Here is a 27,842-nt window from a genome sequence, read left to right on the forward strand (position 1 = left end):
GAGTTTGGTACACAGCTTTTTGTAAAGTGAGCTCTGTGAGGTGTAAGAACAAATATATTTACACAAGGAGAAAAGAAAAACTGCAAATGAATCATTATACTAGGAGGAGGAGAATTTGAACAGAATACAGAGGTGTGCAAAGACACAAGAAAGACTGGTGAAATGTCTTTACCCTTATTTTTTATATTTTAGATTTAATATACGATCATCCAATTTGTATTAGAGGTCGCCTTGGCTGCCTGAGAAGAGCAGGACCACCTGCGTATGCTACTCTTTGCTCATGGATGTATTAGGCCTGCATGATAAGAGGAAACAATTTAAAATGTGCCACAGGATTGTTCAATAGTTTGAAGGTGTCATGATGTGTGATAAAATGAATTAATTGGATTTCTCTCTTTGCTGATCTATGAAGTGTGATCTTAAAACTTAATTACTGGAATATAAACACAGAATCAAAGGAAAATAATCCATCTCACTCAAGTGGTACTAAATCCGTCACTCTACCCCAGATCTGAATCTGTTTTTATCACATGAAAGCCACAAGTCATATTCCCACCTCTGCAGACTACCTTTTCCTGCAGGAGTCAGATTTCTTGGGTCTTGTAGGTGACCACTGCTGCTCTCTTGGCACGAGAGACTTGCTAGCAATGCTCTTTACAGTGTGTCAGCAACATCGCCCAAATATGGCTTAAGTAATACACTGGATGTCCTCAAAAAATGAGAAGTATCACGGGTTATTTCATGGACTTCAAACATGCTGATTAAACCTCAAACATCCCTGTTTCATTATACACAAAGCAGCTAATATCTGTGTTTTATTAATTCATAGGTCAGTGAGGCAGCAGCTATGCATCAGTAACGTGAAAACGACCAAATCAAAAACACTTTGCATACAGCTAAACACTGATTTCCATCATCCTTGATCATGTTTCTTAATTTTAAGAGATGCTGCAACTCCTTTAAAATCAGTGTAAAGGCACCTGTGCTGGATTAACAGGGCAGGAATGGAGTCTGCACACGCTTTAAGCAGCTACAAATAATCATGCATGATTATATCACAGCAGTAAACATTAGCAGACTGCTGTTAGCATAAAACGGGGTGTATTCAATGGCGTCAATACGTGCTTTCTGTTTACATTGCAGATGTCTTTAGGTAGCCACAAACTGGAGGTCAAAGCATGTCGATTGAACCTTTAACTAGTTATCTGACTGGCGACACCCTCCGCTTCACAGGTTTACATAGTAAGCGGTGCTAATGTGTGTGTAGCATTACATGGGAAGGTTACAGTAGTGTGCTTCCCAGTGTAGCCACGAAGTCTGGCTGCCTGTACCAGTTAGGCCAGACCTGTCCTGGCTGCTGGGGAGGACCATTATACTATAGTAACACCTATTTACAGTACACGAACATGACAAACCCCATCCCCCAACGATTGACAGAAACACGTCAAACATGTCTTACAGGAAGAAAAACATCCATATGTCGAGCTCACCCCTCTTCGGTTAATTCCAGCAGTGTCGACCCGCAGTCGCTGATCGCTGCCTCCTGGAGACACAACCCGGACGGGTTTGGAAAGAAAACAGCTCTTTAATCCTTTTTCTTCCTCCGGGTACACTCTCGTTTCCCTCACACTAACAGGCCAGAATCATCACTAAATGCACGTGGAGCCTGTACGTAACCTACTATTTGTGCTTCCGTGACACCAGCAGTTTCTGCCATTTCATACCAACGTCGTCGAAACCTTGCGATGTTTCCTCGGCTGCACAATGAGGACCAGGGGGACGTTCAAGACCGCCTGCGCGTCCCCGGCAGACACTCCAGGGAACCGGAAATGACGGTTTCGCAACGTTTTGAAATAAAACAGGAACTGAATATAGTAGAGATTTTAAAGTCATATTTAGAGGTATACTTTCACAAACAAATGACATATATTGCGATCGCCATGAACACAGAAATACAAGTTTCATAGTAAGTTATGAATTAATAATGAAATATTTCCTTTATCAGTGTTATAGTGTGCAGGTTCTGCTGACTTCTTACAGAGCTTTTGGTGGATCTACAGCTTTTATTTATATATTATTGGTGTTAGTTGTAATGTGGAAGTTTTGTTGCTGTTTGGCTGTAACTGTGCCATAACTAAGCTAGTATTAGCATTAAAACACACACACACACATGAAACACAGGTTTTCTGTAGTGTTATTGGGAATTAAAGCTGCGGTTGGTAGTCAGATTTAGATACATTTTTTGTTATACTGGTTTAAATCATCTTTATGTCCCAATGGCAATCAGAACATAATGCGTTCTTAAAAAAGAGCTAAAAAAAGCCGCTATCTACAACCAGAGTAAACCTGGGAAAAAAACAACCAATCCCTGCCATCAGGAGCCAAATTATGAAACCAATCAAATCCTGTCCTGCCGTTCTGCCCGCCTCCTGCGCGTACATTTCATGTTTGTTTGTGTTTTTAACTTTCACTATGATAATGCTTTGGTGTTTGCTTACCGCTGAGTGAGACATTAGTTGACGTAGTGCAAAACACTAACAATGTGCTGAGGACCGGTTTTTAATCAGTCACGATTATATGGTCGTGAATCAGCAGCGCTCGAGCCAGGGCGTCGTTTTGGAGGTGCTCCGAGGGGGGGTAGACGGATTCCTGAGGTAATGCTACATTCAAATTCATGCTAGTTTTCCATGGCTACCAACCCTAGCTTTAAGGGGTTCATCAGCATTTATCAATTTCAAACAATTTTCACTTGTTTCATAGGTGTCAAATTGATAAAGTATATTAGTGACTTGAGATCTATTATTGATTTATTATTTAAATTATAAAAACAGGGACAGAATCAATCATAATGTCTCTCCTGATGATGTGGCTAAGGGGGAAGGGATGTGTGTTCATGAACAACATACAAGAAAATACATTCAGATTGCAAAAACTGCCCCACAGGGACAAGCAAAAGACTAAATGAGTCTGAAGCATGTTCTGTGAAACCTGCTGAGTCATCAAGCCTTGGGGACTGGACAACCAATTGTGTGTTAATCTACATACTGTACTAATAGAAAGTGGGACAATTAATGTGTCACTTGTCGCCGAAACATCAGATTAACAGTACCGCCTACAATGGATTGGTCCTTTGCTGCCCCATCTGCCATTAGCTTGCCCTGCAAATCCAATTATGTTCTTATGCTCCCAGTCTAAAAATAGTAGAAAATAAAGGAAAACACAGAAAGAACACGTCAGTAGTGCTGAGAGGAGGACAAATTATGTTATGGAGCTGATGTGTCCTTTCTGAGACCAATGAAGTGTCATTAGGAGATGAGGTATCACTGACAGGCTGCCATGACAGACAGCGCATGGACCAGGGAAGGATGGATGGAACGGCAGCAGAGGATGCATAAGAGGAAGAAGGATTAGGTGTGAAGGAATTTAAGAAGAATCTCTTCAGATACCGGATGAAATAAGGTAGGTCACTTTACGTGTCACATCCGAGTGATTTGTTTTTAGGCTGAACTCATCCAACTACCTGTAGGTCCTCAGATATATGGGTGGCTTATGCAATGTTTGCTTGGCTGAGGTACAAGGCTCCCTTACATTCTGCTAATGCTACAAAAGGACATTTCAACATTAAAGAATCAACCATGTAGGAAAATAATCAAGACCTTGAGTGCCATTTTGCATTGCGTCTAACCATTTAACTCCACACAAACTAAGTAGGTAGTAAGATGTTACTGTGTCAGAGCCAGTGTGCTGTAATTATCTAGATAAATGACGCTAGCCAACAGCAAAGAGTAAGTAGTAAGAAGCCTAGTATATAGTACTAACATGTAGATTTACAATATTTTTTTATTTAATGCTGTAAATAATAAAATTGACCAAATACAATGTCTAAAACTGTTTTAGTATTCAGTTCTTATAAAGAGTTCAAATGCAGTTTAAATCATAGTCTGGCTGAGTTTTTAATCCAAACTAATGGTCAGACATGGGTATAGTTATCTACATTTCTATTCATTTTGGGGCAAATTTTATTGAACATTATTAAGTATATCATTTAAAGAATCTACTATTTAGCATAAGGCATTTTGCCAAGCTTCATACTAGAGTGAAAGATGGCTGAGTTCTATTTCGTTGCTCCACTTTCGGGTCCTCGTACTTTTCTGACTGACTCATTATCACATTGCAACTACTTATTGGGACACTTAATCAGGACAGAGCTATTGTTAATGTTATTAGTAACACATGTACTTTTCCTACATGGCTAATTGTTGACTGCATAGACACTTCACCCAAGGTTATCTCAGCTGAATTAAATCAAAGTACTCCTGATACTTGGAATTCTATCATGCCACCTGACATGGCCCAGTAAGCTCGTCTGCTGTCTGTCAGTGTTTTAATTCTGTCCCTGTGTCCTGAAGGTCACCAAGCTGAAATCCCAGTGACAGCAGCAGCAGCAAGTCAAATAGTACTCTGAGTGTTATTGAAATAGCTTATTGTGTGTCAAACACGTAAAGAGAGTAACAATAAGCAACAACAGCTGTTTTCTGTTTTTCTCTGCTAATGCTCAAATTTAAGATGGAACAAGATGATTATCATAAGATGACTCCTGGAGGCTACCGTACTAGTGTCTGAAAGTTAATCTGTTTTTTAAACAAATGATAAAAAAAATAGGGATTGAGGTTAATTACTCAAAGTATTAAATTGATCTTGCTATTCATAATAACCATTATGTTCTGCAAGGAAACATTTGAGATCATTGCCATCAGCCTGCAGTTTGTCACTTGTCTTCCCTCCTTTATGAAAGAGCAATCTCTGATTCAAGCTCTTTCTACAACTAACATCACATCTAGTAAACCATATAGATTAGTACACATATGGACTCCACACTTTCTAATTTCTCATAGTAACATTTGTGTCATTACACTGCTTATATTACAGTATATATTAGCTCTCAGATACAGCCTTCTGTTAGACTTGTTTGTGATTTTCAAGAAATTAAGTTGCATCACAAAAATCCACTATTTCACCACCATTAGCAGAGCGCTACAGAGATGAGCACAAAATGCAAGCTGATGCTCAGCACACACGTTTCTGTTTACTCCCACTTTCCCAACTTCCTGGATCCACTTTGATGGTAATGGGATGAAGTGCATCCATAACAAGAACAGTAGAGTCAACTAACATAATGCTTCACCTTAACTCTCTGACCTGAGAATGACACAAACCCATGTATTGTTTCTTTGGTTCACTCATCATAGCTAAGGAATTGAGGATCCCGTTTGATACAGACATCAGGTACTGTTTGATAGTGACTGAAATAGTAGCATGTGGTATCAGTAACAATGGGTTGAATCCTGGGCAGATTAATTTAATTCAATTCACTGCTTAAGTCTAGATGGGAGTTTACTACGTCATGTACCAGCAGGGTGCCAAGTATTCAATTTACCCAAATAAAGATGGAGGAGGAGCACTGCTTCGTCTCCATATAGAGAGCAGGGGTGTTAAATGTTTGGAGCTTTTTCACACTTGCTCTGCCAAAAGGTTCAACAGGAACTTGTAAAACGTACCAATCTATCAACTAAATAAGGAATTAAACACTAGTGTAAGAGTGATATTCAGTGTTGGCCAGTACCAAACAGCCGGATTTTGCTATTGCTGTTGGATTAACAAAGCAGGACCTTTGCAGAACTAATAGCGGTTCCTCGAGTATATATTTATATATATATATATATATATATATATATATATATATATATATTCCCCTTTTGGGGGGATTGTCTATCTTCAATAAATTCAATGTTATATCTTTGAATACTTTTAAAAATTTTAATTTATAAAGACTTTGAGTGAATGGGCGTGATGTTGGAAAATAAGAAATGTATAAATGTTGTAGCACTTGGTTTATTGTACCGTTATTTGTTTTTATTTACCATTTACCATAATTTACCATTTCAATAATCCTTCAGCATGAACACGAGTGTTTTGAAATTGCTAAACAGGAAAAACTGGTGAAAGTACTTTTTAGTAATTTTCATGTGTTTTTTTTTAAGCTTTTGATACAGTAGCTTCCTAAGACCTTAAAAATATTTATAAATCAATTAATCATACTTTTATGCAACTAAGTATATGAGTTAAAAAGAGATGACTTCTTGATAGGACAAGCACAAAACAACTGAAAAAGGGTGACTGTGTTAGATCTCATTCCACTAAACCCAAAGTTTGTCAGTCTAAAACTCTGACCTCTGACCTCAAGACTTTGTCATATGTACTCATCACTGGGATTCCAGTCCATGGGACATCCTGCTTGTTGATAAAGAAAAGGAAGAGAAAGGAATCTTGCAAATACTCTCGTGATGTTCTGCATTATAGTACAGTGTACCTTCCATTATTTAAAAAAAATCCAAGCAAAATAAACAGTCCATGAGAGCATTTTGTCCATGCATTATACAGACTGCATCTATTTGTATCTTTTATGTTTGCAGCGTGATGGGTACATTTGTAACCCTGACTGAAGTGTTGGAGGCTCGGGGTTCCCCATTGGATGAGGATGAGGTCTGGTGTCTGCTGCTCGCCAGCACAGAGGCCTTACTGGACATTTCCAAAGAAGGTAACCGCTGTTTAGTTACTGTATATCCATCTAGTTCCAACTGTGGAGTTAGCCTTACCTTGTGCAGAATTCAAGAGCATCTCAGGCTCACCCCAGCATCATAAAGTCAAAATGACGTGTCCTCACTAATAGTGTCTGAAGAAGCAAATAAACCCTGTGAGTTGGTAAATGTCACTGGTGTCTGCTCTGATTTCTGTCTAGGTTCAGGTAACATGTGCAGTGTGCTGAGTCCAGGCTCAGTGCTACTCTCAGCCAATGGGAGTGTGGCCTTCAAAAGTTGTGCCCGATATGAAGACGTGGCCTCATTCACAGCTCCTGAAGCACAGCAGGGACACACTTCATCCTCCAGGACTGCAACTGAAAAGGTTTCAAAACTCAGACTTGTTTTTAAGACATCAACAACAAAATATCATGATGCAGAATAGAGAGAAGGGTCTGTGAGACAAAGTAGTGATTTTTAACTGATGTTTAAATCATCTCTTTGTTCCCCAGATGGTTGTTTACTCACTGGGGATGACTCTATATTGGAGTGTTGATTATCATCTGCCTCAAAACCAGGTACTAACCTGTTCTATCTCTTACTTCTCACATATTTTTAGTTCTTTCTTGTCACTCATTTTGCTGTTCCCTGTTTCCTCCCAGCCAGTCCAGCTCAGTGCAGAGCTGGAGGGATTGCTGCTGAGCATGTGCGAGGATGTAGCGTCTCGGAGGACTGACCTGCTGACTGTGCTGGAGACCTGTGAGCTTCACCATAAGGTTGCGATGCTACCTTCTTCCGAACAGCTCGTCAGGCAGCTCGTAGAAGATGTCTACAGAAACTCAGTGAGTGTTTCATGGTTTGGGTTGGTTTGAGCTTGCAAGGTTTGCCTGGTTCTTGTTAATTTACAGTTTTCACTTTATTTATGGGACCAAATATCTGTTTCATTGAGCTTGACAGTGATATCTTTGCAGGTGGATCATGTGTCCGTGAGTGAAAATGGATCCCCACTTACAGACCGCAGTCAAATCGTCAGGGACAGATTGCACAGTAAGACACCTTTCCCAGCCAGATATCTATTACTTCAATGAAATAACATAAGGTATCTATCTAGATAGATGAAAACCTCATTCTGATACAAAAAAAAAATCTTGCATGAAGGAGTACCGTCAGCGTTCTATTGAAGGCAGAGCAGATGAAACACTCAGCCAGACAGCAGTCTTCTATAACAGAAATGCAGCTGTGCCTGGCTTCTTGAAAGAGCAACACATCAGACATTACCTGGAGAAAAGTGCGTTAATGATGTCTCTTTTCAGGCAAGACAGCCTGCTACAGTACAGCATATTTAATAGCGTGTACAAGTACAAGCAAACGTCACTTCGGCACAGTTAGATACTGGTCCTTTTTCTCTGATACAACATGCTCTGTGCTAATGATGTGCTGTTTGTTACAAAACCAGCTTGTGTACTTTGTCTCTGGTACCCCTGCCAGCACTCAGCCTGCAATTCACTGTTAAACAGACAAAGACAGGACTTTTAAGCTAGCAGTGAAAAACAGGAACATTACCCTGTACCTGAACAGCATACAATTAATTATGTTGTTTAGAAAAATAAATGTTAACATATTGACTTCAAAAGGTGACTTGATTTCAGTTGGACTGTTATGGCAACACTTTTTGTCTAACAGTAGGCTAAGAAGACTGATTGATTTCACCAAATATAAAGCTAGCCACCATTAGCTGCTAGTTAGCTTAGCCAACAAAGAGGAAGCAGCCAGCCTCACTTTGTCTAAAGGTAACTAAAACTACCAACCAGCTCTTCTATATTTCACAAATAAAAACATCATAGCTTGTTTAGTTGATCTGAAAGCAGTTCTGTAAGACTAGCGCAAGAAAAGGACTACTCGCAACCAGGCTAAGTGCAGTTATGAAATCACTTTAAAAACACAGGTGTCATTTTTAGGTTTCTGATTTGTTTATGGATTCAGAGATTTTCATTAAATGCCTCAGTAAGTATAAGCTGTTCTGATAAGCAAAGTGTTTTACCATTAATTTGCAGCAAGCTAATTTGAAGCTTAGCTTTCATCAAGGCTTGAAGTAGGGGGAACAGCTAACCTAGCTTTGTCAAAAGCGATCAAAATCTACTGACTAGCACTTCACATGTTTATCTGTTGGTACTCATTTAAATAAAAAGTGCTTATAATCTAGTCATGTTCATTTATTTTTCTTTGAGGAGAGTCGTGCATATTTATTTCCCCATTTTTAGTGCCATGCTAAGTTGACAAACTTCTAGTTGTAGCTCTTCATTCACTCAAGAGAGATGAGAATTGGTACCACCCCTCTCATTTAACCCTCAGCAAAAAAAAGAAGAAGCATAGCTTGATTTCAAAATGCCAAACTACTGCTTTTACATATTTTTCACAGACAAATGTGAACACTGTTACATTGGTATGTTTTAATACATTCTAATATCTTTTTCAGGAGGCTCATTTAGTAACTCCACATGGGCTTCGAAGAGGATCTCTAGAACATTCTCAGGAGCATCTTATACATGCGAGCCCATGCGGTATGAAGTCTGTCTCCAAAGCATATTTTTCACCTCATAACAGAGCACTCAGCGTAGTGTCCTTGGCCAGTTTTTTCATCAAGTAAATGGAAAGTTAACAGGCAAAGCCAAACCCCTTAGGAGATATTTCTTCCATCAACATTGTGCTGTTTGTCTGAGTCGAGGTGTCATGAATGTCAGATCTCACCTTCCTTCAGACTGATAATGGAAAACTTTTATCTCCCAGGATTCCCTCAGTGAGTCGAAACAGAGAAAGTTACAGCAGCTGGCAGCAGCTGAACCGCGGTCCCTGCAGTCCTTTCCTGGATGGCAATCGAAACTCCAACTCAAGGTCCCTTACACAGTTTGGTTCTTCAGTGACCCTGAATGACAAGAAACCAAAAGTAAGCCAGATTATTATATAAAAGATATGATGACATGATATACTGTACAAAAAGAGATGAGTAGCCACTGTGTCGAGTCTGGAATATGGAATTTTGGCCAACACCATCTCAGTTTATTCGAGCCAGGCATGGTTCAGCTGGAGGAAAAAAATGGTCCCTAATGGGGGTTGGGTTCAATTTGTTTTTCATTATTTGCATTCAACTCTGCTCTTCCTATTTTGTTTGATTTGATTATTATCCACTTGACTTTACATTGAAAGATTAGCTTGTTTTTTTAACCAATATTCCTGGTGTTATATGTCCCATGAGTTGGGACCAGCCAATCCCACATCAAACCAGACCAAATACCAGATTACCAGTCCGAGCCTCTGTCCAGGAATTCCATTTTAGGAATGGGAGGCTGGATGGTTGCCTGGTCTCCAGGGTAATGACTCCTAAGCCCCTAGTCAGCCTAAAGTCAAAGCATAGTGTGTAGTGTACTGTACTCTCCTTTTTGCTCTTAAATGGAAATTAATTTTTTTTAAAAACTCATTCTCATTTTTAATATGGCTCAAAACAGGCAAATAAAACCTTAAAGATATTTCTAAAATATAAGCTGAGGTCAAGGGTAATTTTTGTATAGATTTCTCTACAATCTGACTTTTTTTTTCAACCTATGGAGTCTCTCACTGCTGGCTATTAAAAGGGATGTAGGTTAAGGCACTTCTGCACTTGCAACAAACTTCAAACACAGAGGCTATGTTCATCTCTTCTTCTCAGAGTCCATTATCTTTGATAATATAATGTACCTCACATTTGGGAGCAGGTTGCATATTTTTTTTCCACTATATTTTTTGCAGGACATGGGTCCAGAGTTTATCCGGATGTTAGATGAACCACTGGTTGTCTTGGAGCTGCCTGGATCCATTGTGGTGAGTATATTGTAATAGGTGTTTTCTCATTAGAGTACTGATTAATTAACAATGTTTAAGAATAAACATACGTCGAGCAGTCAAATCTCAGGGCCGGGATTTTTCCTGTATGATCAGAGAAATTACGGCAGTTGTAAGATGATGAAAGCTTTCCCTGCCTCTATTTAACTTTGTTCAAAGAAAATATACACTCTAATCTTGAAAGTAGAACAAATCATTAATCTGCTGTTACTTTCTTTTATCCTAATTTATAAAGAAAATATCAGATTTTCACTTTTCATTTAGCTGTTTCCTAAAGTTCTTTTCTCCTGCTCATAGTCAAAGAAAGGAAAATCTCCAACCACTCAGAGGGAGCTGAGTGTGGTGATGCCAAACGGGCAGAGTATCCTGGTCAAGTGTGAGGTGAAATCCAGAGGAGGGGACGTCTTTGACATGATCGTGGCCCACTCCAACCTAATGGAACATTTCTACTTTGGCCTTGCTTATATTGATGGTAAGGAGCTTAAAAAGACTGAGTTAGTCAGGGCATAGTAACCCAAAAAAGGATGAGTTTGAAACTTTCGTAGGCTGGAAATGTGAATAACTGCATAAATAGAAGATTGACTGACAGCCAAACTTCATGAATTACTGTTGCTTTTTTCGAGGGGCTCGTTTTTGTATGATTGTCAAACACATTCCATGCTTTGTTTTCCATAAAAAGGTTTGCAGTTCTCAATAACTAACTAACATCCTGACAGGGAAACATACGCAAACCCAAAGCCTGAAAATCTGCACTGTGATTTTATATTTATACATAACATACTCTAAAGAAAAAACAGTAGAATAAACTTAAAAGTTGTACTTAATAATTTATCATTCCTGTCAACTCACTGATTGTTTTTATTTCTTTTCTATGTTCTCCTATCAGATAATGAGTTTTTCTTTGTGGAGAATGATACCAAGATTTCTAAAGTTGCTCCAGACAGCTGGAAGAAAGTGCCTTCAACCACCTTTGTCCTTTTCTTCAGGATCAAGTTTTTTGTTAATGACATTTCTCTACTTTTGTAAGTCCTACTTGTATTATAATAACTAATATTCTTCTTATCAAAAATGTCATATAATGAGAGCTTTAAATCGGTGTGTCTTTTCCTATCAGGCACAAACAGACCCGCCACCAGTTTTACCTTCAACTCAGGAGAGACCTTTTGGAGGACAGACTGTCCTGCCATGAGGAGACCGCGCTGTACCTGGGAGCTCTGGCCATGCAGGCAGAGTACGGAGACACAATGCCTGAGGTTGTACACTTTGAATTTGAATAAAAAATACATACCATTATAACTGTGTAAACTTTAGAATCTGAAGTCAACTAAACCTAATTAAAAACTGATTTAACTGATTTAATAGCTTGTAGGCCAGCAGCAACTTGTCACACCATTGATAACTTCCTTCTCACAGGCAGGTAATGGATCATTTATGCAAAAGATATAAGGAAAACAATGGAGGGTATTTAGACAGCATTCATGTGAGTGTTTCTCTTAAGGCTGAAGCTATGCCTTTGTCCTTTTTTCATTGGTTATATTAATTAACACAAAATATGACACTTTAATAAAACCCAGCATTTCACACCTTAACCCTGTGACCATGTTAGACCAATCTCTTACCTTGTTCAGATCATTTTCAAATCCACAACGACTTTAAGCTCTGTCACTGCACTTTACATGTGCTTACCAGTCTTTAGCTGAAAGGATATTCACTTTTGACATTGGATCTTGGTGTGAGCACACGAGAGCCAAAAGTACGTTTTCCAAAGTGGTTCAACTTGGCAGTACAAGCACAGGCTTCAAACAAACTCAGCTGTCTCATCATCATAGAAAGGAAGGGCAATACCAGACCGGGGACATTTTAAGAGGACCGCAGCAATCCAATTAACCACCACTTTCAGTTTCTATCTACAGGAAAAAAGTACACAGCCCCCGGTAAGAGAAAAAAATGTATCAAATAATTTGAAGCTTGATGCGATAAGGCAACTGGACTTGGTAGAAGTAGTTGAACACGCTTCACTTCTCCTCCAAAAGCATTCTTCAGCACTAACCAGACTGGTGGACGGAGCTAAAGAATATAAGCCTCTAAGAGTCGTCAGTATGCTAATGGTAGTCACATGGGGTCGTTAGTGGAGTTGTTGACCTAGTTCCTTGGTTGTTCAGGTCTTTGGTCGCCTGTGGGTTGTTGGGGTGACATGATCCCTGGTTTGAGTGTGGCCTTGTTTTGATAGAGAATGTTGGAGATGAGTGGTGTCTTAGGCTACCGATTATTATTATTATTTCTATTGTATCTTTTTTGAATTTAGAATATGTTACAATTTTGAAGCACATTTAATGTTTTCATGTAATAATATAGTACAGGATAAGAGTAATTTTTGTTCTTTTATTCCATAAAAAAAATGAGATTGTAGTTTTATGTTTATTAAACATTAACATCCTGATCTGTTGTGTTTAGGTGTATGGGAAGAACTACTACCGCCCTGACCAGTATGTCTCAAAGAGTGTGATGGAGAAACGTGCCTTGCCGTACATTCAGGGGGAGCTGCTACGACTTCACTCAGACAACGCTCAGATGCTTATGGAGGAATCAGAGCTTGAGTTCCTCAAGGTTGAAAAAAAGTTAAACTTGATAATCAATGTTAATATCTTGTCGGCATGTATTGACTACCCAAATAAACCTTCTGTTCATTGTACTGCCATTGTTACTGTATCATTAAGTTCTCTTCCTGTGCCCTTTAGGTGTGTCAACAGTTGCCTGAATACGGTGTGTTCTTCCACCGTGTAATTCGTGAGAAAAAGCCTTCAGAAGGGGAGATTATCCTCGGGGTTTGTGCCAAAGGAGTCACCATCTATGAGGTTAAAGATGGCAGCAGATCAACCAGCCAGAATTTCTTCTGGAAGGAGACTGCAACAATCTCATCCAGTGTGAGTGCAATGGTTTTACAAATTGTCACTTTCATATCAATAATGGGTTTTATTTGTGTGTGTCTGATTTCACCTGTAAAAGTGTTTCTTTGTGTTCCTCCAGCGTCGTAAATTTATATTAGAGAGCCGAGGCAGTAACAAGAAGCACACCTTCCTTGCAGAGAGATCGAAGATGGCCAAATATCTTTGTAACCTTTGTTCGGCCCAACACAAGTTCAACAATGAGATGAACTCTCGCCAGCTCAGCCACAGTCTGGTCTCAGGTCAGTTCATGACTAATGCGCCTAATTTCAGACTGTAGAACATCCAATATTGGACTTGTTCCAAACTGATGAGCTTTCTGTTTGACTGCTTCCTCTGTGTTTTTGTTATGTACCTCCAGAAGAGAACATTGTGCAGTATTCAGCGGTGTGTCGAGCTCAGAGTGGCCAACTAAAGTCCTTCTCATGTTCAGAGACGCCTCAGGACGACAGTGGTCTGACCACACCTCAGGATGAGTCCTTGACCAAGTTGTGTGATGATGTCGCAGCCAGGATTGAGGCTCGCATTAAACAGCAGCGCCAGAGCCTCAGTGAGCAGAGGTACTCACCTAGCAGCTCTCATTTATACACATCTATTCTCAAGACATTCAGCAAGGAATTTGTATAGCTTCCAACACTTTTATACTCCAGAGTTGTTTTCTAGTAACTTAGAAATAATGCAGCAAACACTTCAACATGTCCATCCTCAAAGACTACCTCACACTACTTCTTATTCTGCTATAACTGCATACCAAAGCTCTGTTCTCTGAGAGTTGTTGTATTACTTGCTGTCACTCTCTCACAATGATAACATTGCTGCTATATTTTTCCAAATCTGCAGCCCCTGTTCCAGCAGCCAGCGCAGCAGCATTGGTATTCGTTCCCCATCCTGCTCTCAGAAGAGCGGCTCTGAAGCTCCCTCTGGCTCCCCAGCTGCCAGAGGTACAACAATGATCACTGTTGGGGTTTCCTCTGCCCTGTGACCTACAGAGGGATTACTCAAATCCACTTCTCAGCAGTGTTGGAAAAGTTGTCTTTTGCTTAACTTTTTGATGGTATCTAACTTCCTTCAGTTCTTACAGCTGAGATGTGTTTTGGAATCATTTCATGTTGGTTATAGTTTCGGGATGGTGCATTTTGAAATATCAGTGCTTTCATATCAGAAATAGATGAATGATGCACTTTGAAGAAATTACCCTGAATTAATTCATTCTGTGTTGCAGACACTCCAACAAAACTTGGTTCATCGTCAGAGAGAGAAGTCATTTGTGTTTCCCTGAGGAAAGACCCAAAGCTTGGTCTTGGTATGCTAAACACAACCAGTCATATTACACAGTATCAGTCAGAGGGATTGTTTGGGAATTTTAAAGATTGCAATTTCATGCATTGATCTACATGCTCAGGATGTTTTGTAGTGCACTTCCATGATACTGCATGTGTTTGTAACTTGTTCCTGGATTAAAGACAGACTCTAAAACCTTGCACGTAAATTACACTGACAAACCCAAGGTTACATGTTTTAAAAATCACAAGAACTCTTTTCTCAACACATCTGTTTGTGTCATACAGGTATAGTGATAGTGGGAGAGGACACCATTGGGCATTATGACTTGGGCATCTTCGTTGCTTCCATTGTGCCTGGTGGACCTGCTGATAAGGACGGACGCATTAGACCAGGTAGAAAATCATGTTGAAATGTTTGTCTCATCTGCACATGTTATTTAGATGACTAAATCCTTCTTAGTAGGTTTATTGCCCTGCACGTCTATACTGAGGTGCATGTAATCTGTTTGTAGGTGTTCTGGTTGGAGCACCGTGTTCTATTTTTAGGGGAATGGTTTCAGAGTATGTGCTGCCAGAAAGTGCAAAGACAGAGAGAGCAGGTGTGTAGGTGTTTCTGCCAGGGTTCAATCTCAGGTCTTTGAGGTCAAAGGTGGTGGTTAAAGGTGGTGGTGAGATCTCTTAACTCTACCGTCACTGGACACCTGCACCATTTCATCGTGACCTTTGTCCGCAGGTGGTCGTCTGATCTCTCTGAACCACATCAGCCTGGAGGGCGTCACTTTCAGCGAGGCTGCAGAGGTCATGCAGAACAGCCCGGAGGAAGTGCAGCTCATTATCTCACAGCCAAAAGGTGTGTGTGTGTGTGTGTGTGTGTGTGTGTGTGTGTGTGTGTGTGTGTGTGTGTGTGCGTGTGCGTGTGCGTGTGTGTGTGTGTTGTGAGGTTGTACTAATACTGAGCTGTGATCCCTTGTCCTCCTTTGTTTGCATGTAATGTCAGTGGTTTAGTAGTAGCCTGTTGAACTGATGCACCTGCTCTAATTACAATGTATTTTATGACTTCCCTTCTTTGTGCTGTGTAGCTCCTTCTCTGTGGTTTCAGCATGTCCCTCTGGTTGTATTGCTACACTCTCTATTTTGTTAGACATGGTTTGTCAAAAGCATTGTGTTGTTTATATCATCATCCTACTTGTTCATCCGAGGGCAAAATGCCAGTTTTTGTTGACTTGTCTTGCTCACAAGGGCATCAACAAGTTCCTCCTCCACAAATCATAACACAGTTTAAAGCTCCAAACTTAGACTACTCTGGTGTTAAACACTTTATGGTCTAACTGACAGTAATGGCAAAGTGTTGTCCTCACCAGTTATACTGTATAACTGCTAAAACATACATTAATCATATTATTTTTCACTAAGTTCAGCCATTTTTGCCCCAAATAGACATTTTTATTTATTTTCTACATTCAGATAAACAAGATATTCCTATTCCCATCATGACAGGAAATATATGAGATTTATACCCCTATGTTTTCTAAACAGTAGCTACATTAAGCAGTTTAAGCTTAGCTTTGCAAAAAAACTGTTAGCACTGAGAAACAGCCAGACAGACTTTGCTCAAAGGTTAGAAAAACCACTAATGAGGAGAATCTCATTTCAACAATTTGTGCCAACTGATGGCTGGATTTTATAGCCACATTTTTTCTGTCTTTAAGCTAGGCTAAGCTAAGTCCTGGCTCTGGCTTATTCAGTTGCCAATTCTGTCAGAGCTGTCCCCAAAACCGTAAGTCAGATTGGAAGGTAGCTATATCCTGTTGTCTCTATAGCCAAATGTAAGACCTAGCTCAGATTAAATATTTAAACCTGGTAGAATCTTCTATACTTACTAATTCTGACATCACTATTAACACAAAAGCACACATACTTTTACTTTAACAAAGTATGTAAACCAAACACTTTGGCTTAATATAAATTGCTTAAACAAAACTGACAAATCAGACATGTTAATCTACAAATGAATAATTTAACTGACACCCAAGACAGATTTGACATGTTAACAAAACACAGGTAGTTTTAAAAAATTAATGTTCATCCCTCAAAGCAACATAAAAGACGTTAAAGTCGTCATCCAGCCACTGAGCTGTCAAACTCATCAAACACACTGGACTTTCTGCAGTTCTCAAATACCTGTTGAATCAGCACTACACCACTTGTTGCCAATGCTAGCTGTGGCCACTGCTGTTTCATGTTTCATTTCAGCTGCGATAACGACACATCAGGTGACTTACAGGAATCGTTGTTTAAAATCTTGAAGAGAATATTCTTCCGGCACATGTTTTGACAATTGCAGTCATCTTATCTTCCTCTTAAACAGTGAAATTCACAGCGGCGATGCATTTAGACTCTTGTTGTGATTGCACATTGTTCTACTTCCTATGCGTGATTAATGGCGGACTTCTTACTGCTAACTACATATCAGAATGTAAAGGCTTGTTACAATGAAAGCATTTACTGTTAGTTTTTTTTTTTCATTAAATTGTATTATTGGAATAATAATGAATGACTAAATACTCCCATTATCAGCCATATGTATCATTAACTGATTCCCTTTTTATAAATCTACAGTCCGCCTCAGCCCCATTGGTGTGCGTTCTTCGGTGTTGAGGAACTACGAGCCCAACAGCCCACTGCTGACAGATGGCAGGTTGGGAGATGATAGCCTGGATGAGATCGTTTCAGTCATGATGACACCAAAGATTGGCAACAGGCTCTCTGTCCCACGAGAAGTACGAGTCATTGGAGTACAGGTAGAATCACAGAGTGGTTCATTTGAGTCAGGACCTTCATTTATACTCAATCTGTCATAAGTTTGTTTCATTCTAACTTGGTGTTACTTTGCTTGTTGTTTTTATTTATTTTATCGTGTTGTTTTTATTGTGTTTTATCCTCTCTGTAAAGTGTCCTTGAGCGCTTGGAAAGGCGCTTGAGATAAAATGTATTATTATTATTATTATTATTATTATTATTCTCTTTAACATAAGTAGAAAATTGTTTAGATTTGTGTTATTAGGGATGACTATAGAAAGATATTACAGAGAGCGTGGACTGACTTGAGTGTTGCTTTCAGGACAGCCCTCTTATTTGTGGGAGGCCGGAGGAGATCACTGTAGAGCTCCGAAAGATCTCAGGAAGTCTGGGCATCAGCATCTCTGTGAGTTTATGAAACATTTTAATCTCACCAAAAATGTTACAACTTCTTTATTGTATTTTTCTTATTTGTTAATGACAGCATTTAAAAATATTGCTAATAAGAAGGCTGTTAGTTTAACATTATGTGGGAATGTTTTTATAAGCAGAGTGATTTATTTGCTGCTGTAGAATAAACATGTTTTAATACATTTTTGCGTACCTCTGATATGAAGAAGTGGTCCTGGATGCAGTCTGGTACTATCAGTGTTACTTCTCTCTCCATGTGTTAACAAGCTGCTTTTGACACTAAATCAGTTTATACAGTAAGCCTGACCATCCGGTGAAAGCTTAAGTGGATTGAATGAAAGTTAACTGTTAGTGCCATGATCCTCTAAATGCTTTTAGACCCTTTTCCATGATAACAGTACAGAGCTTTGACAGAAGAGGAAAATGTTTAGTTCAAAGTAAAGAAATCATGTTTGAATCATTAGTCAGACTGCAGAACTCTGTAACAGTTTAAATATGTTTTTTTTTAGAACGAAGAGTAAATTAGAAACATCGAAGGGGCTTTAGCAGAGATACGAGACTTCAGCAGTGGGTCACAAAGTCTGCCCTTCCCAATCTGATTAACTTCTGATGGGATTAGAGAGAGAGAATGGTCTGCGTCACCTCCCCATCATTGATCACCGGTGTTCTATCAGCTGAGATGCGACAAACATGAGCATTAGCATAAAGCATTATACAGCAGATATGTTCTGAATTTCACTTTTTCTCATTAATCAATCAGGGTGGAGTCAACACCAACTTACAAGGAATCTATATCAGAAGCCTTGTTCCAGGAGGGGCTGCTGAAAGAGACGGAAGATTACGTACAGGTAACTAAATCAAATACTCAATTAAGAAGGCTTTATGTTATTTTTAATCAAAATGGTCTAAGCTCCGTCTGATGGGGACATATGAGTTTACTTAAAGCTACAGTAGTTCTATTTATAAGGCTGTACAGTACTAATAATGACTACCATTACACATTATATATATATGGTAGAATTAAAGTTAATTTTATCTTTAAAACTTAATAACAAAAGTAGATCACACAGTATATAATTACATTTTACACTTGAGATTTATTTTCTTAAATCTTGCCCAAAGCCATAACAGCTCCCTGATTGGACAAACAACACTCTATTTAACGCTGTGTCGATGAAATGTAACACTCATTTTGATGGTAAACTTGTTGTGTGTATTTTGGCCCTGAGCTGACACTTCCAGGAAAGAGAGAATGATATCACAGGCCAGAAATAGAAGCCACTACAGAGAACTGATGATGCAATGTAATTTAACAAAGGGGGGTAATATAGGTGAGGAAAATATGTTTGTTTATTTGTGATCAACTTTCTTTGTTACAGGTGACAGACTGCTAGAGGTGGATGGAAGTAGCTTTCAAGGCTTCACCCACCAACAGGCTGTGAGCTGCCTGAGCAAAACAGGGGAGGTAATGTGTGAAATGTGTGAAATGTTATGTTATGTCAGTGTGAAAAATATTCATATCATAGAGTGCAAAATGTTTTCAATTCAAACTGGTTGGCTTTCACATGTGGTCCCAAATCTGGTCCAATGCAGTTCCACTCCAGTCTGAACAGTCATTATCAAATTCACACAACTTTTATATTACTGCAGCTCGACATTATTCATAATTTTGCTGACTCAACCTAGCTTTCGTTCAACTGAGAGGTAAAGAGTTGGAGCTGAGGGCAGCTTTAGCCTCCTGGCAAAGAGCTACGCAACACACACAAGTCAGTCAACTCATCTGACAGATGAGTTGTATGTAAACTCATAGCCTTTATTTTACCTTAATGAACTTGTTATGCCCCCTGTAAGGTGTGTAAGAATAAATAATTTAGCTACAAAGACCAAAACTGTTCTTTTTACCAGGTTGTTATTTCTGCTGTAAAGTAGCGCATTGTTTCAATTTCAAGACCAAAGGTTGATGTTTGTGTTTAACTAAAAGGGTTAATGTGGTGAATATTATACCTGGAAAAAAATATTCTAATCGTCATAACAGGGATGGTAGCATGCGAAAAAAATGCACTGAAATTAACTTTAAACTCAAAACTCTAAACTAGTGTTTTAGTCTTATTTCTAGTAATTCTTATTTACTTAACAGAAGACAAATCCACCTGATAAATCCAGATAAAAAATGTGTATCAAGAAAATACGAGCCAAAAATAAGACTTCAATTTCTTGTAATGAGCAAAAAACTCAGCTAATGTGGTAAGCAAAGTTTAATTTCTAGACTTAAGACATTATTCTTATTTCAAGAAACCTAACTCTTATTCCAACAAACTTGACAGGTACATTTTTCTTATGCCATTGGCAGGTCTTATTTATGGCTTGCATTATCTTGAAATAAGATGTTTATCTGGACTTGTCAGGTGCAAGGGGCTTATATCAAGTCTAATAATATATATATTTTTAACTAGAAATACAATTTAAACAACACTTGCTAAGTTTTGAGTTTCAAAGCCAGATCAAATTTAAAAATGTTAGTCTTGTTTCGTTGACCTTCAATGCTACATCTTTTCTCCTCTATCATTCTATCATAAACAATTCACTTCTTTACAACCACACCCTTCTCTTGTGACCACATGTGTTCCCTCCTCATGTTCTTGCCTCTTCCTCTCCTTACAAAGACCTTAATATCTTTCTTGCATTCTTCCGAATCACAGTCTTGTCATTTCCTCTCCTCCTTCCTCTAGGGGGTAACCTTGACGGTGGAGCGTCAGCCAGCGAGCGTGCCCAGGGTTTCTCTCAGTCTAGACAGTAGCAGCATCGGATCTAATCAGAGCATCCGTACAGCTACTAGTCGGGTCAGGATCAATAGCTGCTCCACCATCAGTACTCCTCCGAGCACGAACTCTGATCAGCCCCGGATCTACAGCTTTGTCAATGACGGTAGGAGACTGCAGTTTAGGATTACACCCACGGTCTACTAACACAAAATGCAAACGTTAGGGCTAGCCAACAAATGTAGCCCAGGATCTCTTTCTGGGAACTGCTCAGAAATATTTGCAGAGCAAAATAGCAAAGCTCTTGCAAACTTTAAATAATGCCTAAATTTTGCCAATAGATCGATCTGCAGTTCCCTCAGAGAGACAGAACGTTATGTCACAACACCTTACACTACTGAGGAAGGACCTGCGTGAGAGAACCTATCCAGTCAACTCTAAGCTGTTTTGTGCTTTAATGTCCGACCAGGCTAGCCTGGCTGCTTCAAGGTGAACTTTCACACACTTCCTTTTCCTCATCCTGATCTTCCTTACTGACCCTGACCTTCTTCCTCTTATCCTCTCTGGTCTTCCTTATCCATTCGCCCGTCCCTCTCTATCTGAAATCTGTTCGCTTCCTTCTAACAAAGGCAGGCAACACAGCAGAGACTGATCTCATCTCTTTTGGAAGTTATCATCTTGGCAACCATAAACACAATCACTATTAGGTCAATAAAGCCAATGCACCTAAAAATGGCCTCGTCAAAAACGTCCCTTTTATACAATAAAGGATCTGGAGGAAATGTTTAAACCATAGTTTCTGCTTGTATTTTTTATTCTTGTTAAACAAAGCTAACTATCTCATTAAAGGTATCTTGCATGTGTTGGTAGAAAATATTACAGGTTAAAAAAATTAGCTCAGACCAACCACCGCAAAATCATTGGTTTCTAATATCAAATTATTGAAGAGAGCTTCATAAGACGACTTAAATCCTTATTCCTTTTTACCCGGTTATCTTACTTATCACCGAGCTGTGTTAATTACTTGATTCTGATTTGTCAAAACCCTGTAACAATGGTAATTCCAAGATGAACAGATTTACCTCTCCCTCTTGGCACTGAGGCAAAAACTTTAGCATCCAGTTGGTAAACATTGAGGTGAAATGTTACTCTCTTTGTCGTTAGCATTTTAAATCAGCAGACTAAACAACATAGATGATAATTTAATATTACCTTTACATTATTTAATCAAAAGTTTTTATTTGTGCTAAATGGCTGACCAGTCACCACAAAAGCAAAGAAGAAGAGAGGACGACAGCGCAGAAACCAGCCAGGGATGTTAAAACACACAAAGAGCTGAGGGAAAGAGACGTCAATCAATTTGAAGAAAACAGACCTTAGGCAACCACAAACAGGATTTTTAAACCTTCATTAAATCAAAAATCATCTTGACATTGACATTTGCATCTTTAGTTGGTAGCCAGGAAAAAGCAGGATAACATATATTGAGGGTCTTCAGCGGACAGGACTCCTCCACTTTGTCTCACCCTGTCAATGTTCTATTTCCCATCCTTTAGGCTTCTTTGTATAGGACAACATTTTGCTACAACAAGCAACCTATAAACTTATCTAGTCCAAAGACTGAAAACAGCTAAGCGCTGGCATTGCCAAGTGTAAAAAAAGGCATACTAATGAAATAAAGCTCAGTTTATTGTTTCATGTAATTTGATCAAAGACCAAATTTTCAAAACAAGAATCTGCAATGTCACAGGTTTTAAATAATAAAGCTAGCTGTTCTCCCCCAGTTTCAAATCTGTTTGTCATCCACTTGCAAGCTGTATAGCTTCATATCTACTAGAGATATGTGAGAGGTTATGATCTTCTTACTCACAATAAGAGAACAAATATGTATATTTCCTTAAAGTGCCCAAGACTGTAGGTCACCAGATGCTAAAAAATAAATTTAAAAAAGGCAAACAAAAAAGTCCCTCAAACTAATCCACATCCCACACACCCTGAACCTGATGTGTAGCATTTCTGTTCAATCCACCAGTGTTCCATTCACTTTTAGCTGTGCTGTGTCTGTTGCTTGGTAGCTCTGCTGTAAAGATACTTTTACCATTACTGCTATTTGTGACCTCTGCTGCTGCTATTCTTAAGCATTAGGTAGGACCCACCTACTGTCATAGCATCCACCTGTACTAGACTCATGTGGTCGAAGTTTTATTGTGTGAATGTTTTTGTCTTCTCTGCCCAATCCCTACTGGCATTCTGAGGAGGTTCAAGAAAGAAAACCTTTTCATTTCTATTTGTATTGTCATTTTAATCAAAATGTGAATATGACAGAAACAATTGAACTAAACCAGATAATAAGCTTTACCTTTTCTCTCCTCTTCCTATCCTCTCCACCTCCTTCTATTCTCCCATCCCCCTCCTTTCACTTTTTCCATGTATTCAAATCTACATCATGTTCTTCCTCAACATCATCCCATTACGTCCAACAAACTCCTGACCCTCAGACAACACTCAGGAAGTGACTCTGACTAAGAGTGCCAACGGCCTGGGCTTCAGCTTTATAATGTTCGAGCTTGATCCGCCTACACGGGACTTTGGCAGTCTGGTCCGGATAAAGGAACTTTTCCCCAACCAACCAGCCCAGCAGAGCGGCAGGATCCAGGAGGGAGATGTCCTGTTGGCCATCAACGGCGAGTCACTCAAGGAGATGTCCTATCCTGTATGTGTGGATTTAAAATGAAGTCTATTAGTGTCAACAGAAATCGTTACTGATCCTTTATTTGCTTTAACACAGTGGACATACCTTTCTTTACAATTCTTGTAAGTTTTATTTATCTAGAGAAATATTTTTAATTACAAGATGATTTATTAGTTTGACACATTACCCTAAAAGAGTTAAACATCCTTATTCCCCTTATATTAAAACAAATAAATTACTTATCTCTAGATTGACAATATATAGAAACCTGATGAGGACAGTAAGAAAAACCATCTGATTTTCTTTATTGTTTCCTCTCCTTTGTTTATAACTTGAGATTCATCAGGGAGGGATGGTTGAAAAGAGTTTTTCTGAGATTATTTATCTGAGGGTTTTTTTCTCTCTGTTTAAAATGTGGAAAGCTTTGGTACTCTTAAAAAGTATTTACATTTCCAGCTTGATGCATTTTGCTCTTCTTTCGCGTCGGGTTGTGTAGATGAGCTGTCAGCATCTCCCCTATCTGCTGTAAGGAGCGCTCTCAAATATGTCCACTTGTACGAAGATGTTGAGCTGAATCTTGCGAGGACGCTTCCTACCTGGCACTGTGAAGCTAATGCATGATGCTTATTTGAATATGTGCAAACAGCACCAGAGCAGAAAGACGCAAATTGCTTTGCAGTGCAGTTTGTTTTAGAAATGAGAGTCTTTTTGTCTTTTTGTCTAGTCCGCTCAGGTTCAGGCACATTAGTCGGCCATTTCTTTTCTGAACCTTACATTCTCTATGGAACTGAAAGCACAAGTGTTAAACTCTTAGGCGAGTTTTAATAAAAAAAAATGTAACTGATACATATCTGCAGCCAAGATGAAAATAAAGCATGAACTTAAGCTAACTTTCTAAAACACAATACACAGCATGTAGCTACAAACTGACAATGGAGTGCACAGAGAAACCAAAACTCATCTAGAAGAAAATCTACATGCTGTTTACTTTTTACTCATAAAAAAGGAAACTTAAAAATGTAAACCCAAAAAAAGGTTTTGCTACTTTTCCAACAAAAGAAAAATTGGAGGGATATGTTTTTAAGACAAAAACAAGGGCTGGAATATAATTAAGATCAGACTTTATAAAAGATTATCCGACTTTATCATTATCATTGTACAAATATGTTATGTATGAATATTTTTATACTTTGTTTGGAGGATTTCTCACCCTAAAAGCTTATTCAGGAAATTCAGAACTATGCTTTTATCTTTTTTTTTTTAATTATTCAGCTTGAATATAGTGTGTCTTCAAAATATTTAAAAAATATATATATTTTATTTGTCTATAACACAATTCATTTCTCTCTTCTGTCTGTAGAAGGTGCTAAAGCTGTTCAAGAATACACCACCTGAGGTTCGTCTGACTCTGTGTCGGCCTGCACCAGGTAAACATGCACATCACATTATAGTCTGTTTACACACTGCATGTGCTAATGACATCATAATCATAACAGGTGTTGATTAATGTACTTAAAGCTGTGTACCTGGGATAGGATCACCAAAGAGACATGTTAATTCCAGATGCAAACAGGACTCGCACATGAATCAATTTGCTCCCACTTCATTCCCTCACCTGTTTCCTTTTTGTTCTATAGGGATCCTTCCTTCCGTTGATCAGTTTAACGGCACATGAATGATGTCATTGTGTTGTACAGCACCAGCATTGATGGATGTTTAGAAGCAACACTGTGCTTCTTGATCAATCGGGATATGGTGACGGAGACCAGAGGCAGAATGAGCGATATGATATTATTGATGGACTCCAACCCTGCAGAAAGGTCACTGAAGTTCCACAGTGTGACATGATGAGATGTGATTTGACACAACATGTTGTGACCTTCGTAATGGCCAGCCAGAGGCGTTTAATTTATTAAGTGTTGTCACGGTCCAGAGGGATTGACTGATGTTTTCAGTCACCTCAAACACTGCAGTTAGGCACGAAAGTTACATCATGACATCATGACAACAATGAGGCAGAACTTGGCTTGATGCAAATTAGTTTCTTACACACCATACTCTGACTTCAAATGACAGGGCATGATAAAAATGAATTCAACATATATTTAGAGAATGAAAACACACAGCCTCCATCACATAAACTATAGATTTGAATGTGAATCAGTGTGTGCTGTTTGCATTGTCATGTCTACTTCCTTAACATTTCAATTCAATCAGCTGCTTCTTCAGAAATAAAGTTTCATCTTGTCTGTTTTTCAGGCCTGCTCGAGACACAGTGGAGGTCCAGAACATCAGTAAGGTTGGCAGCTGAATGTGGATTCATTTTTTAAGGTAACAGTTGAATAAAAATGAATGTAAATTACAAATGTAGCGCTCTAAAATTATACACGAGGGAGCAACCAAAAGTGAACAGAAGCAGTTGAAATTTTGGCCTCAGTCTCTCTGTAGTGCAACTGTCAGATTCAATATTCAAAGCATGCCAGGATACCTATACCTACATAAAGAAAATGGTGATGTACTGTTTGGGGCGCTGGTGTGTTTAAAAAGATTCCTCAGTTCAAGACAAGAAGCGGAGGAGGTTGACACAACTTTATGCAAATCAGTCCCATGCAGTGGGTCTGTTCAGTGAGAGGTCACCAAGAGTCCAAAGGAAAAGGGTTTCAGGCGGCCAGGTCCTGAGATACAAAGTTATTATGCATCACCAAAGTGACTTTTGAACTTTAAATAGAACTGAATGAAATTGGGCCATTAGCATTTCAACAGCAAGAATGTTTTTCACAGATGGTGGAGAACAAAACAGAGCCACAAGGAAAGTGACTATTAAACCTAAGTTAGTTATATATTTAATACTACTTGGCTCTGTTTAGTAGTATTTTGAAGAAACATCTTTAACTTTTAAAGGTAAAAATAATTCAGATATGCAAAACCAGAGGGACTGTAGGTAGCTGTGCCTCAAGCTTGCCTTGAAAATGGCTGAGCCTCCCTTAAGCCAACATGCCACTAATTATATAGCAGTTCAAAGTTTAGATGATCAAGGGAAGATCCAATTACTTCTATGACCAAGGTGCAAGTAGGAAGCTGCCTGTGGCTAATACTGGCAATATCCAAATCTAGCATCTGTTCACAGCTGAAGTATTTGGTAAAGCCAGGGTTACTTATTGCAGTTTTTTAAATATGATTTTAATTAAGATTGAACATTTTTGTCTTTGTGTAACTTTTATTTTATATAACCCTAAAACACACACACAAACGTTAATTTTACTGTGATGCATATCAATATGATTGGCTCATATTGTAGCTTTAGAAGCCTTGCTATTGAATGGCAAAGGAAGCCGCCATCAATCAAGGGTTGGTTAACATAAATGCTGCAGCCAAACTTTCTTTAATGACAAACAAAATTATTTAGCTGTCAATCATTTTTGAACTATTTTCTAAATAAAATATAACTAAATCAAGACTTAGTCTATAGATGAGTATTTTCACATGATTAATATTGTATACACTTGATTCTACAGCTACAGTATTTGTATGATCTCATGTAAACCACTGGTCCTCTCACCAGCTTGTATTACCTTTCATCCCTCCACCACAAGGTGGCAGCATAGTTTTGTCAGTGAAAACACTTGTTTGTGAAGCAAAATGTAAGTATCAGTGTTGTTGAGCTTTTTTATTATTATTATGTACATTTGATACAAGCAAGAGAGAGGATAACAATATTTTCTTTTCCTTCACAGGAAACCCTGTGAAAGTTAATTTCGTTTGTACCAAGAAAAGAAGAAGACTGAAACAAACTGGAGCAGAATGATTGGTGTAACGTTTGTTGAGGAAACAAAGCCCTCCACATGCCTGCAGAATGTTTTCCATGTTTAAATGAAAAACAGTTATTTGGGAATGCTTGATCATTAAAAGAAGGTGACCCCTCATTAAGCTTTTCTTTGTGTTTTTAACTTCTTATGTTTGAGTTCAACAAAGTGAATTTAAGGTCACATGATGTTTTCAGAAATACAATGAATACCAACCTTTATTTTTCTTACTACTACAAAAGCCAGAAAACTGAATTCACCCTGAACATTGATGTTCCATCCTCAAACTGTCATTTAGTATCTCAAAGAACAGTCCTGCAGAAACACACACACACACCTCCCTGGGTGAGGAGCCAGTAATGGCCCCTCGTAAATAAGGGTTCCTGTATTTCAGTGAAACCCAGTAGTGCATCTGGATCCCATCAGAGCTCGTGTTCCCTTTGCAAATGATCCCAAATGTTTCTAATTATGCCAGTAGAGTCGGCACGAGGCTGTGTGAGCGTTTGTGTGTGTGCTTTTGTGTGCGTGTAGCTGTTGTGATGGACACGCACACCCACACACTGGCCTCTGTTTATTCATGAACAGAGTAACAGAGATGGACAGCATGGTCTTGACCTCAGCAGCCTCTGTTTAGGTCACTGCATGTGGGGATGACTGATGAGTGAAAGATGGGGTGGAGATGGATTTGTCCACTAG

General features: G+C 38.9%; 2 protein-coding genes across 12 annotated transcripts in view; one reads left to right on the plus strand and one right to left on the minus strand.

The window, feature by feature from the left end:
• Nucleotides 1–1,831, minus strand: part of mapk8b (mitogen-activated protein kinase 8b) — a 37,127-nt gene extending 35,296 nt beyond the window's left edge. Inside the window, exons 1-2 of one of the 3 annotated variants that reach the window (XM_034708080.1) lie at nucleotides 1,682–1,821; nucleotides 1,491–1,543 (exon numbers count right to left, since the gene is read on the minus strand). The gene's annotated coding sequence lies outside the window, so the exon portion shown is untranslated. Of the gene's footprint in view, nucleotides 1–1,459 lie in introns of all 3 variants that reach the window. The other 2 variants (XM_034708078.1, XM_034708082.1) reach the window with 2 other exon arrangements.
• Nucleotides 1,832–1,893: 62 nt separating this feature from the next.
• frmpd2 (FERM and PDZ domain containing 2) lies at nucleotides 1,894–27,266 on the plus strand. 9 transcript variants are annotated; one of them, XM_034707214.1, is made up of 32 exons: nucleotides 1,894–1,966; nucleotides 3,344–3,459; nucleotides 6,474–6,598; nucleotides 6,800–6,963; nucleotides 7,091–7,156; nucleotides 7,241–7,420; nucleotides 7,550–7,625; nucleotides 9,055–9,139; nucleotides 9,366–9,522; nucleotides 10,362–10,433; nucleotides 10,752–10,926; nucleotides 11,341–11,476; nucleotides 11,569–11,707; nucleotides 12,909–13,061; nucleotides 13,193–13,378; nucleotides 13,482–13,641; nucleotides 13,761–13,959; nucleotides 14,240–14,340; nucleotides 14,622–14,702; nucleotides 14,968–15,075; nucleotides 15,195–15,281; nucleotides 15,416–15,532; nucleotides 17,302–17,483; nucleotides 17,804–17,887; nucleotides 18,653–18,740; nucleotides 19,272–19,357; nucleotides 20,622–20,817; nucleotides 23,150–23,364; nucleotides 24,704–24,770; nucleotides 24,981–25,163; nucleotides 25,603–25,674; nucleotides 27,078–27,266. In XM_034707214.1, exons 3-30 carry the CDS (start codon nucleotides 6,478–6,480, stop codon nucleotides 25,016–25,018), a joined length of 3,519 nt encoding a protein of 1,172 aa, XP_034563105.1. In that variant the 5' UTR covers nucleotides 1,894–1,966; nucleotides 3,344–3,459; nucleotides 6,474–6,477; the 3' UTR covers nucleotides 25,019–25,163; nucleotides 25,603–25,674; nucleotides 27,078–27,266. The 9 variants fall into 9 exon arrangements, with proteins under 9 accessions (XP_034563105.1, XP_034563104.1, XP_034563106.1 ...); XM_034707213.1 differs by having other exon boundaries at nucleotides 1,942–1,966; nucleotides 2,944–3,459; XM_034707215.1 differs by lacking the exon at nucleotides 1,894–1,966 and adding an exon at nucleotides 26,906–26,984 and having other exon boundaries at nucleotides 2,572–3,459.
• The last annotated feature ends 576 nt before the right edge of the window (nucleotides 27,267–27,842 follow it).

The sequence above is a fragment of the Notolabrus celidotus genome, chromosome 18 (genome assembly GCF_009762535.1).
Source record: "Notolabrus celidotus isolate fNotCel1 chromosome 18, fNotCel1.pri, whole genome shotgun sequence".
NCBI lineage: Eukaryota > Metazoa > Chordata > Actinopteri > Labriformes > Labridae > Notolabrus > Notolabrus celidotus.

Excerpts from the sequence above, each read along its gene's own strand:
- frmpd2 (XM_034707214.1), top strand. The coding sequence starts at position 6,478 with ATGGGTACATTTGTAACCCTGACTGAAGTGTTGGAGGCTCGGGGTTCC. Across the intron at positions 14,703-14,967 it reads AGACCCAAAGCTTGGTCTTG|GTATAGTGATAGTGGGAGAG; the intron begins GTATGCTAAACA and ends TGTGTCATACAG. Across the intron at positions 24,771-24,980 it reads TCTGTGTCGGCCTGCACCAG|GGATCCTTCCTTCCGTTGAT; the intron begins GTAAACATGCAC and ends TTTGTTCTATAG.